Source organism: Squalius cephalus, assembly GCF_949319135.1.
Source record: "Squalius cephalus genome assembly, chromosome: 22".
Taxonomy (NCBI): Eukaryota; Metazoa; Chordata; class Actinopteri; order Cypriniformes; family Leuciscidae; genus Squalius; species Squalius cephalus.
In genome coordinates, this window is record NC_137143.1 from 20,458,758 (window position 1) to 20,471,808 (window position 13,051).

The 13,051-nt window shown below is 38.3% G+C and overlaps 1 protein-coding gene across 5 annotated transcripts in view; it reads left to right on the forward strand.

Annotated features, from left to right (window-relative positions):
* The first annotated feature begins 3,528 nt into the window (after positions 1-3,528).
* mdfi (MyoD family inhibitor) overlaps positions 3,529-13,051 on the forward strand; it is a 29,236-nt gene continuing 19,713 nt past the window's right edge. For 2 of the 5 annotated variants that reach the window (XM_079857079.1, XM_079857080.1), the window contains exons 1-2: positions 3,537-4,029; positions 4,664-4,804. In XM_079857079.1, coding sequence (XP_079713205.1) covers positions 4,702-4,804 — 103 coding nt within the window. In that variant the 5' untranslated portion in view covers positions 3,537-4,029; positions 4,664-4,701. Of the gene's footprint in view, positions 4,030-4,149; positions 4,308-4,663; positions 4,805-13,051 lie in introns of those variants that run through there. The other 3 variants (XM_079857077.1, XM_079857081.1, XM_079857078.1) reach the window with 3 other exon arrangements.

Below are 13,051 nucleotides of genomic sequence, written 5' to 3' on the forward strand. Positions count from 1 at the left end.
TGTGGCATTACATCAGGTTTGTTCTGACCAGCAGGCTGAAAACATTAATAGTCATGTGTTCAAACCCTCCAGAAGTGTGTCCATGTGATAGTCTTGTTGTTGTGTTACAGGCTCTGTCCACCAGGAGGGGTAAATAAACCAGCCAAAAACTGAATGGGACAGAATGAAAAAAAGAAAAGAAAAAGAAAATAACAGGACAGGCCCAGTCAGAGAGCCCTTTCAGTCTTCTGAGAAAATCTCTCACTGACAGACAGGGTGGGAGAGTGTTATTCCAACCCATTTAGACCGGGATCAGGTTCTCAGCTTTTTTTCCCCTCTGCGTTTCGTTTGAAATCTGCCCTGAAAGCTTATCTTTAAAACGCACAGGCCCCCGTTTTGAAGAGGTGTTGCCGCAATATTGAGAGAAAAGATGGAAAAAGTGGTCGCTTTTCGGGAAAAGTTCGATTTTTATTTGATTAAAGTATTTTGAGATTCTCTCCCGGAGTTTGACAGGCAGGAAACTTACACTGGCCACTCAGTTTGGTAAAAGTTTTGGAAAAATGTGTTGTCTTCTGTTGAAACAGCATTAAACTCAGGTAAACTCAGGTACTTTCTGAGTTTCAAGACTGACTGAGTCTGACTGATACTGTTTGCACTGTGACCTACTCCTGAGTGTCAAAGTACGCCATCCATATATCCACTTATCCACCTAGATAAATGATAAATCACATAACACTCATTTAAGTATATCCTGCACCCTCCAATGCTACATAATGAGTCTAATTAAGATGACTCTGACAGAATACCTCAGTCCGGACCGCTGGCTTACAGAAGGCCACGGACAGGAGAACAAAGGCATCTTTGTGAGTGATTAGAAACACATTTTCATCCCTCTCCTTCACCGACCGTGCCAAAATGTTCAGTTCCGCTACAAACAATCAGTGTCAAACGTTTAAAATAACATCCAAGAGAAAAACACTGTAGGACATGAGTAATGCGCGACTCTGTGCCTCGATGTTTCTTACTGTTATCTTGGAGAGGTTCTCGTAAATTAGCATTATTATAACAATGCTACTGTCATTTTTTTGTAACATGAAAACTTTCAAAAACCATAACACATATTTCATTCTCTCAATCTGTCGGTTTCTCACACCTTTTTAGCTCCTTCTTGTTTGTTTCTTATCACAAATGTTTGGGCCAATACCAACAATTGGAGATTATTTGATGAATCACTAGTACAAAGTATTATGGGAAGTCATTTACTTAGTCAGCACTTCACTTTTTATCCAGGTTCCAGCAGTTGACCTAGATATGGTTATCATGTACAATGACCTATAATCATGGAATGATGCATTAGTCAAGCACTTAAAGGGATAGTTCACCCAAAAATGAAAATTCTGTTATTACTCAACCTCACGTCATTCCGAACCCGTAAGACTTTCGTTCATCTTCAGAACACAATTGAAGATCTTTTTAATGAAATCTGAGCTTTCTGCCCCTCCATTGACAGTCTACGCAACTACCACTTTCAAGTCCCAGGAAGGTAGTAAAGACATCACTAAAGTAATCCATGTGACTCCAATGGTTTAACCTCAATTTTATGAAGCACTGCGAATGCTTTGTTTGAAAAAAATTAATCCTCAATGCGTGTTCAGAGCACCACGACACATTCTCGGTGTGTTGACGCGCAAGTCTGAAACGAGAGCAAATGTTATGAACGTGCATTGGAAATTAATATTTTGTGTATAAAGTGGAAAAATGAGGTGAGTCGCATGGATTACTTTAATGATGTCTTTGCTTGAAAGTGGTAGTTGCGTAGGCTGTCAATGGAGGGACAGAAATCTCTCAGATTTCATTAAAAAGATCTTCATTTGTGTTTCGAAGATGAATGAATGTGTTATTGGTTTTAAACGACATGAGGGTGATTAAATGATGACAGAATTTTTATTTTTGGGTGAACTATCTCTTTAAAGGAATAGTTCACCAAAAATGGAAAACTGACATTATTTACTCACCCCATGACATTCAAAACCTGTATCTGTATGACTTTCTTTCTTTTACAGAACACTGATTTTTTTTTTTTTTTTTTTTCAAATAATGAAAGTCAATGGGGTCCAAAACAACACTGATGAACCCCATTGACTTTCACTCTATGGACATTTTTCAAAATATCTTCTTTTGAGAATCAAAACCGATCAGAGAAATTAAAATTTTTGGCTGAGCTATCCCTTTAACAATTCATGCTTGGACAAGCACTGTTAGACCCAATCTGGGCCACATTTAAGCATGCAAAGCATAAAATCTCATGTCTCCATGGTACCATGCAGTAGATTAAGGCCTTCAGGACCACAACAATCTTAGGCCATAGAGAGAAGAAACTAGAGTGGCACTTGGTAAATGTCAGGTTAATTACCAAGACACAAACCTGAAGGGTTGAATATCATTGACCGGTTAACAAACATTGGTAGAGGATAATGAGTGTCTGACGCTGTCTTAGGAGTGCTATGTTATTTGCAATGAGTGTCATTTTGGATTTAGGAATGGCTGAGGGTGTGGACATTACACCTTACTCAGTCATCAACATTTAATCGATTTCATCATCTCAGTTTATATGACACATACACAGAGCTCAAGTCTGCAAAATGCACAATTGGAGTGCATCAAAGTGTATATTCCCTTTACACGTGCAAAGCATTTGCCGTAAACTGCTGAGAGAGAGAGAGAGAGAGAGAGAGAGAGAGAGAGAGAGAGAGAGAGAGAGAGAGAGAGAGAGAGAGAGAGAGAGAGAGAGAGAGAGAGAGAGAGAGAGAGAGAGAGAGAGAGAGAGAGAGAGAGAGAGAGAGAGAGAGAGAGAGAGGTGAACCATAAACATGGAATTCAGGCCTGACACGGACACAAATTAATATAAATTGGAATGCGTAAAATCATTCCTGCCCCCTGTGCAAAAAAAAAAAAAAAAAAACTTCACTTGCAGAGATGGCACATGGGTCTTAAACTGATTTAAAACTTCTATCTCAGTTGTACTTATGATTTTTATCTGTTCTTCCAAAACAAGTTTAAAAGCACATTCAATGTGCCACATTCAGGCTTTCATAACAACATGTCAACTGAACAATGGACTATGCTGACCTTTAAAACCAGTGTTAGGGAAAGTTGCTTTTAAGTTTACAATATTGCGTTATTCCCTAAAAAAGTAACTAATTGCGTTACTTTTTGTGGAGAGTAATAATGGGTTACGTTTCTTTTGCGTTACTTTTTATCACCTGGGCTGAGCTTGATTTTTTTTTTATATGGAAAAAAAGTAATATTTTTGGCAAGGCCCTTTCACACCAAAAGTGAAATGAAATAAGCCTCATGCTATACATATTGATTCAATGTGTGTACATATATTAAAAATGATATATGTACAATTAAATATATATTATATTATATTATATTATTCTGATTCTATTTACATGCTTTTGTCTATTATGTGGTCCTGGAGAGAGTAATCAGTGTAATTGTAGAGTACAGGCATCTTGCCTGCAGGGAGTAATGTCATTTCCTGTCGAACAGTCTCGAGCTGAGTGCGCGACTGCTGCTGCTGCTGCACGAGAGTCCTGAGGCTGAGCGACAGCGCGCGAGGTGAAAACACTGAAGAGCGACCTCAACAACTTTCATCATTACTGGACATTTGCAGGATTTGAGAGAAAAGAAAAAAAAAAACTTTTCATAGCGGTTTATTTCTGGTCTTCCTTTAGTACAGTGAACAAATAAGACTCCACTTTACTATGTTTTGTGTCAAGTTTCTTGGCTCTGGGAGAGTTTGAAGACGAAGATAACTCTCTTCGTTTATTCAGCGCTGGAGATAACGGTCGAGATTAACAAATGAGGAATAACGAGTGTCAACTTTAATGTAAACAATAAAACAACTCAAAAACTTGAAGAGAGAGATACATGAAGAGAAAGAAAATACTTTCCCCCGCGAAACGGGACTCTTGAAAGTTTGTTTTGCGCGAGCACTAAAAGATGCATTACTGAAACCACACGTTTACCGAGTGACCATCGCAGGTAAGACATTTGGACTCTTTTGCTTTACATATTCCTCAGTTTTGTCTATAAAGTGAACTGTGGACACGTTCAACAGGTTTGAGTGAGTTTTAGCAGGAGCGTGCAGAGACTCGCCACAGACAAACCTCAGCATGAAAACCAACAGTCATGTTATTCTGTGTGCTGCTCGTGAGTCGTGATTCTTTCAAGATTATTGTCATTATTAGTGGAGTTTTTAGTAGTCACGAACTAACAATAGCATGTATTTAAGTCCATGACCTTAATTTAAGAAGTTAAATGTAAGTATTCATTCAGCACATGACATTTTAATTAAAGAAACTCTTGAAATAGCATGTTCACCACAGGAATGCCATGGTATGAGCATCAAAATGGTTTATTTCTCAGACTCTTTTATTTCTTTGTTTTTTTGTATCTTGATGAATCACATCGTTTCATACCATGTTCCTCTTCTTCGTTGTGCCATTTTAGTCTCTCTTCTTCTGCCAAGCATTATTTCCCAAGCCGCTGGTGTTTTTAAGTACTTTGGCCCACTGACATGAGCCAAACAATAGGACGGAAAAGTGATAGTGGGAACAGGGACAGCTGTTTGTTCGCAGGCTTGAGCCTTGTTTTCTTCTGTGTGTTTCTTTTGCAGGGTAATTTCTAGTCGCCTGGCACCTGGCTCCAGAACAGATGTCCAAGGAGGACCACAGCCACAGTGCCAGCCCGCCCGAACATTCAGATGGAGCCCAACCGGACAGCCGGCCCCAGGAAGCTCTCACCGACCCATGCCCAGGTACAATAGACACAGCCAGCAGGTCTCTGGATGTAACTTGAATATAATTGTTAAAGTCTCCTTGAAATCAAAATTACAATTCTTTTTTTAATCTAATATTTCAGTATTTGTTATAAATACTTTATCTGTGCACATCATTATTAAAAAAAATGCCCTTCTAATCTTTAATCAAAATAACTTCCCCTCCATCTTGCGAGGACTTCTCTTCTCTGATGATGTTTTCTCTGCGTGAAGACAGAATAACCTGTCACACACATGAGATCACAGCAGTAGCAAACCACAACCATGCAACGATCCAATTAATTCCCGATGGACAAAATCAAATCCCGCCCTACATTTTTAGTAGTTTGAGAAGCCATTTCATTCATGTTGACTTTAATAAGTGGGTCGTTGCCATTCTATCACATGCAAAAAGCTAGTGAGCTTCCTCTGTAGGCAGCTTTTTATGGCATCATAGGTACGGTTCCGACAGTTTTGAAAGTAATGTAGCTTAATTATACTGCCTGTAGATACCTTTTTTAAACTAAATTACAAGGCAGCATCTCATGTATCCTTCATGGAGATGACAATCCCAGAATGCATTGCTTTGAGCTCGGTGAAAAAAATGGCAAAGCGACAGAAATGTTGGTTATAAATATAATTCATTCAGTGCAACGATTAAAAACTCGGTTTTAACACAAATTGGCTAAATACAATATATCTTTACAAATAAGGTGAGGCACAGTGTTTAAGTTTATTTGTTACTGTATCAGGCCATACAATCTGTCTTTGATATCTTTCAGACATTCAAAATTAGGAGGCAGTCGTCTGCTTCTCATCTGATCCTTTGCTGTAGTTGGGTCCTTTCTATGCTGATTTCTGTACAATGTAGTGCGATGACAATCCTATAATGAGATGCAAATATACTTGGGTCAGGATGTTTATAGGTTTCTAAAAAACTTTTTTTTCCCCAGAAAAGATGCACATAATAGCTGTTCCAAAACCTAGTGAGCGAGCTCTTTGGGCAGCATTTGAAGGCATCATGGGCAAAGTAGGCAACTTAATGTTGCTTCCAAAGAAACTTATTTTTCCTGAACTCTTAAGTCTCATGCAGCCAAAATTCCCAAATTTTGGAAACAATTAGAGGGATTTATATTGTATGTTAGTCTGGTTGATTTTTTAAAGATTTTTTTATATTTTTGAAAGAAGTCTCTTATGCTCACCAAAGCTGCATTTATTTGATCAAAAATACAGTAAAACCAGTAATATTGTGAAAAATTATTTAAAAATGTAAATTTTAAAAATATTAAAAAATTTATTTCTGTGATAAAACAAAACTATATCTTCAGCAGCCATTACTTCAGTCTTTGTCACATGATCCTTCAGAAATCATTATAATATGATGATTTTAAACATTTCTTATTGTTGGTGTTGAAAACTACTTAATATTTTTGTGTAAACTGTGATACATATTTTTCAGGATTCTTTAAAGGGGGGGTACAATGGTGTTTCATGTATTCAGAGTTGTTTACAGTGTTAAAGAGATGGATTCTCATGCTTAACATGGCCAAAGTTTTTAAAAAATATTTTGGACGAATAACGGAGAATTTCTGTGCCGAAAATCTTACTTCCGGGTTGGTACAAGTTTCGGCTGTTTTTTTTTCGACCGTGGATCTAATGACGTAGACCAGAGTGGAACTCCTTATGTGAGCATTTCTCCCGGAAAAGCTCGCCCGCGCACACGTCGACCAGAGGAGAGCGAGACCGCGCACATCAACGCGCTTCAACAGGAAATCATCGGCAGCGCTGCATAGTGTGTTTTTGGATGTGAGGGAAAGCTTACCATGTTCAGCTTCCCAAAGAACCCAGCGTTAGAAACAGTGGATGCAGATTGTTTTTCCGGGGCAAAAACGAGTTGTGTAGACTGTTTGTTCCCTGCATTTCGACGATGAATGTTTTATAAACAAAGCCCAGATCGACGGATTCTCTCTATGGCTCTGGCTTCGCCCACACGGCCCGCCTCCAGACGCTCGGTTTTTTCCGGAAAGACTCGGTACAGCCTATCTTTCTTTTATAAATATAATAAAACTAAAGACTTTTTGGAGATATGAAGGATGCAATACTACTCTATAGGTACTCAAGATTAACAGGAGATTGAGTGAAAATGAGCATTTCACCCCCCCTTTAATGAATAGAAAGTTTAAAAGAACAGCATTTATTTGAAATAGAAATATTTTGTAACATAAAAAAAATTACTGTCATTTTTTGTCAATTTAAAGGGATACTTTACCGATTTGCATGAAGGTTTGTATCAGTAGAAACCCAGTAGAAACCCTCTAGGCCAGAGGCTAGAGACTACAGCCAGTAGTAGGAGCTAGTTCCGTATGTTTTCAACCCGCCCATAGGGATTTCACGATAAAACGGCGTCTTTTCAGTTTCGAGTCAACTAGTAGCCTGGTTGTATCATTTCTTACAATACTGCCCTCTGTAACCGGTAGGCGTGGCTTGGGAGTGGCCTCGTAGGACAGCAAAGCAAGTGCATTCTGGGAGTTGTTGTCTTTCATCCACTTGAGCCAAAAATACATTTTCTGGCTTTTCTCAGTCTAGAAGGCACCAACTTCTAAAATAATTTCACATCTCTACTACACAAATGACCCAATTTAAATAAACATTCATCTTTCCAGCGGTGAAATATCCCTTTAATGCATCCTTGCTGAATGAAAGTATTAATTTAAAAAAAAATCTGACCCCACATTTTGGTATGGTAATGTATGCTATAAATATATGTGAGTATATTAAAACGATTCTAAAAAGTATCAACAAAAATAATTTAAAATAATATAAAAACATTCCACTTGCATTGGCTGTATTGAAATTCCCTTCCATTTCATGTGCGGCCCATGTAGGCAGTAGACAGCGAGGTCACTCACTAGGTTTAGAACAGAGCTAATATGAGTAGACACTAATTTTTGTGCTTGGCTAGTGGAAGTCTGCAAACAGAGTTCACAGTGCTATAGTGAAACGTTCCGTGGTTTGAAGGCTATGTGCTTTGCTTAGCTTTTGAATCAAGCATTGCAGTGAATGGGGTTCTGCAAGCTTTGGTTTGTCAGTAGGGCATTGAGGGTTTGAATTCCAGAGGAGAAATGGGCCACTTTGAAATGTTTTTCAGATCCTTCGGACTGTCCTACTAACGAGGGGTCAAAGTTCCAGATTAGTCATGGTGCCCTGTACAAAGGACACTGCAGAATATGTGTGGCCTGTGTGTGTGTGTGTGTGTGTGTGTGTGTGTGTGTGTGTGTGTGTGTGTGTGTGTGAATGTACAACCAATTGTGTGTGTGTGTGTCCGTTTTTGGTCTATGTCCGGTGAACATATGTACTGACACAGGCATGTGTGTGAACAACAAGTGGCTTTGAGCGCACCACCTCTGCAAACTGCCACAGTCCTCTCCACAGGAATCAGATCTGCAGGCGGAGGCCTTGTATTTACTGTTGGTGAGGGCAAGTCCTGGCCCAATCGTCCGTTTGCATAACAGTGCTGCAAAAAACAGCGAACGTGTTGATTCCTGTGTGACTGCCACAGCCAATACACCACAGTAAAATTAGGCTACCAGGCATATATGCCATCTGCCCAATAACCACTAATTACATTTAACTCTGAATTGTTCCTAAACATTTGAGGTTTGTGCCTCAACATGAAGCACACTCATTTAGACTGCGAGGATTCTCATCTTGTTGCGTTTAGGCATTAGCTTAAGTCGTTCATCCTGGTGTTTGCATTAGTCTAAATTTAAACGTTAACATTTTAAATAATAATGATAATAATAATGATATTGCGATCAGGTTTTTTTTTTTTTTTTTTTTTACCTCAAAGCCCAACAGGATCTGCACTCATAGTCTAAAGAACTCTTTGAAAACACAAGCTTGTATGAGGCCGCCTGGTTACGGATATGGCAACCGTCCGAGTGCCATAGTTCTGTGTAAAGGCCTGACTCACTGTAGGAGATGAACCATCCTCACTAACTCCCTGCTCTCCAGAGTGCATGATGACTAAAGCTGTTTTCGCTAGATACACAGAAGGATTTGCTATTTCGAAAATCGTGATTTTTTTTTTTTTTTTTCACTTCAGTTCAGCAAGAATTAAGGCTAAAGGCCTTTTTTGTGTAATTTGATCCTTGAGGAACTGCCAACATCTCTGCTTATGCTTGAATTGAGTTATGATTTGACAGCTATGACAAGAGAGCTCTGTTTGTTTTTAAGATTTATGAATCCTGTAACAGTTTTTACATAAAGTGCAAATATAAGAGAGCTTCATAGATGTGGGAGACTGCAAAGAGGGCAACACATCTATGATATCTATGCATCGTGGTTTGATAAGATAATTTTGCATTTTGTTGCATTATGCAAAATTGCACTGGTTGCCAATTGCCACTTGCATCACATTTAAGGCACTGATGTTTGCCTACAGAACAACTACTGCCTAAACTACCTAAATTCATTACTCCAGACCTATGTGCCATCCAGAAGCTTGCATTCTGCAAGTGAACGGTACCGTGGTGCCATCCAAAAGAGGCACATAAACGCTTTCACGGAGCTTCACCGGGACTGTTCCCTGCTGGTGGAATGACCTGCCTAATTCAATCCTAGCTCTCCTTATTTGTAAGTCGCCTTGGATAAAAAGCGTCTGCTAAATGATTAAATGTTTCACAAAATTGTGGTCAACAATATGTGATGGGGGGTGCGATTTTTCTCTTTACATAAAGAAATGTCAAAGAAATTGTGCAATCTTAAGTGTCCTGATAGACAACATTCTGGTCTTAATGTTAATAATCAACTTTCAGAAAACGCTATGGTTCATTCGATCAAAGAATTACTAAATTGATAAATTATTTCTAAAATAAATTAATACACATTACGTAGACTGAAGGGCAGTTTTTATTAGCAATTTCTTAAAGAGTTAGTTTACCCAAAAAATGTAAATTATCACCTTCATGTTGTTTCAAACATTGTAAGACTTTCGTTCATCTTGAAAACACAGATGAAGATATTTTAAATGTAATCTCAGCGATTTATGTCCATCCATTCTTTTTGAAGCATCAAAGTGGTAGTTGCGTGGACTGTCAATGGAGAGACAGAAATATCTTTATTAAAATATCTTAATTTGTGTTTAGAAGAGGCATGAGTGTTACGTGTTTGGAACAACATGAGGGTAAGTAATTAATGACAGAATTTTTCCTTTTTGGTGAACTATCCCTTTAAGAATGTTCTCTTTTCATTTCTTAAGAAAATTCTCGTTCGGTATCATCACACATGTACTTGTCACTTGTGAGTGAGCCATGTATTGTATGAACCAAGGGAAATATCTTAATGATGATGAAAAAATTAAACATAAAACTATTTAACTAAAGCATAGGTTTATATAACCCACCATTTGAATTCATTAACTGTAATTTTTGAAATGTTTGTTAAACTTTTTTCTCTTTTTTTTTGTATTTTTATAAAATTGTTATGTAGTACAAAATTAAACTGTATAACTTATTTGGTGCTTCTCCTTGTTCATTATGATTAGATCCTAACAAGTTCATAACCCCATGAAAAATGGGGTATCTTTGGTGCATCTTCAAAAAGAAAGGCGTTTATAAATTTCCATTTGATTTAATCTTCCTGAAGCAGTCCAGTAAAACTCTCTATTGTAAATTATATTGCCAAGTGACAGCAGTAATCTATGGGCCACTCATGACGTAGTCTATATTCTGACACACTTGTGCACTATTGTTCAAATGACTTGATAATCATGCTACATAATTATTTGCAAATGCTCAGCTGGCCTTTCAAGATGTATATTTTGGCTTCTCCTTGTGAGAAAGATGGAGGAGATTTCATCATGTTGGATCGTTGTGGGGTCTGTCTTTGATGCCTGGCCTGATGGTCTTAAGTTGCTGTCGTGATTCTCATGTGGGGGGATTCCTGCAGCTTTCACTTCAGTCATAAATTTTACTGTTAAAATGGCAAATTAGCAAGCATTGCTCAAGGACATTTGGATTTTTTTGACTGAGAGGGTTCAAATGAGAGAGCAAGAGAGAGAGAGAGAGAGAGAGAGAGAGAGAGAGAGAGAGAGAGAGAGAGAGAGAGCAAGTGCGGATCAATGCTGACCTATGAGGCAGCTGTTGGCCATTCACCAGTGTGTTTGAAACTTCCTGTTGCTTCTTTGGAGCCAGCAGAGGTGCGTGACTGTGCAAAAGTGAATGTTTTTATGTTAAAGAGAACCAGGAGACATGGAATGTCACGCACGGAGATGCCAAACCCTGAAATGGAGATACAGACCCCCCACTTTCTTCACACTGCTCTATCTCCTCACAAAACTTTCAAGCACGAGATATAGTGCTGTTAAATCCTCCCTAAAGCCTGTTAAATACCAGACATTTTCTTTTTTAATGAGCTTACAGTGTTTTTCCCCCTCCTCTATTGTACTTGCTAAATAATCTGTGAATTTGGATAAATTCCAAAACAGTTCTTTGAAGCTTTTCCCCCAAGCGTGTGTTTTTACTCTTGGCCAGTTTACAAGCCCAGATTAGACTCTATTGTTTCAGAGCCAAGCTTAGTGAAGACGTTACCGTAGTTATCAGCATGTCTCTTCAGAGGATCAGCCACAGACATTTCCTTAATTATTTTCTTTTTGCTCCCCTAATTACATCCCTGAGGGGTCATTGCTATAAAAATTGTGTCAAAGTCATGATGGGCTCACAAATGTGTAACAGGGGAGCATGAATGTGGGCTTTAAATGAGGTGCTCTGCTTTAATCCATCTGAGATGCTCCACTAAGTGGCACCACCTGTTTCCTGTAGCATTCAGTACCAGCCAGGTGGATCCAGATGCTCTCTCTTGAATACTGGTGCGTTGAGTAAGGTCCAGATAAATGTGAATAAATATGCAACAGTCATTGAGTTTTTGTTTCTGGGAGCAGCATACCATTTGGCTGAGGGTAATTGATTCAAAGGCCTGGCAAAGACCAACCAAAAAGATGGAATATAACATGTTTGGTGCATATTTTCAGATAGTTAAACAGCAAAAGAATATATTATAGAGAGAGTGCAATGGGTGCTGATCTAGTCATCCCAGGGCTCCAGACTAACATATGATAGGGGTGGCACTGGTGAAAATGGCAGCACCACCACCTGATTACTGTAGGAGCACAAAATAGAGACAAAAAACAATAATAGTAGTTGTATCATTAATAATATTGCATATTGGTTTAAGTTTACAAATATTGTATGTCTTGTCCCATATAAATGCACGTTTGCACAGTATAAACCAATATAATATTATAATCATACTAATTATTATAATTATACATTTTTGCTAAAATAAAATAATTACAAAAAATGTTTAATATAATTATTGAACATTCCTACTAAAATAAATACTACAGTAATATTTTAAATTAGCATCAGTGTGACCTCTAACAAACTGGCAAGAAAAGGGTCTTGAGCCCTGTATACAGACATTTCTGAACATGTACTACATACTTAATACAATTACAGACATTAACTTCAGCTCACAATTGTTGATACTTGCAAATAGGTCTTATGAAAGCACAACTTCCACTTTACATAACCTGTAGCAGCTCCCAGCATGTACTGTTACATTTCACATGTTTCATAATGATTTTAGAGAGAGCATTCTCAGTTATTATGCAGACATGACACAACACATTAGGAATCTGTCCTTTATCACTTGGGTTTTTGCCTTCTATATTTGCATTTTAACATTAAATCTGGAGTTTAGCACCTTCTTTTCTCAAAATGATCTCAAGTACACCAGTTGTGAATTTGAGGAACGCAGCCTGTAGCGTAATTTGATTCTGTAGCCCTCCAATTCCCAAATCTGTATCTCTCTGTTCTCTGTGCCCTGTGGCCAGCACATTGTTCCAGATGCCTGCAGAGCTACAGCGGACCCTGTCTGCCAAACCTGAAGCCGATGATAATATTAGCCTACAGCTGCATAAAATCGACCTCATTTTTATGCCTTTCATTTCAGCTGTTCTTTTTTTCTTTTACCTCTCCCCCTTGTTTTTCCCATCCTTGCCCTGTGCTAGCATAATATCACCCTCGGTGGATTTTAAAGAGTGATGGTTTTAATTAGTCAGGGTAATGACAAGTAATTAACTCCCAACACAAGTGGCCATTGCGCTGCTCCTCCAGGCCCGCCTCTGAGATTGCCTGATATTTAACAGTTTTCTTTGTCACGTTATGCCAATATATTTTTCTCCAG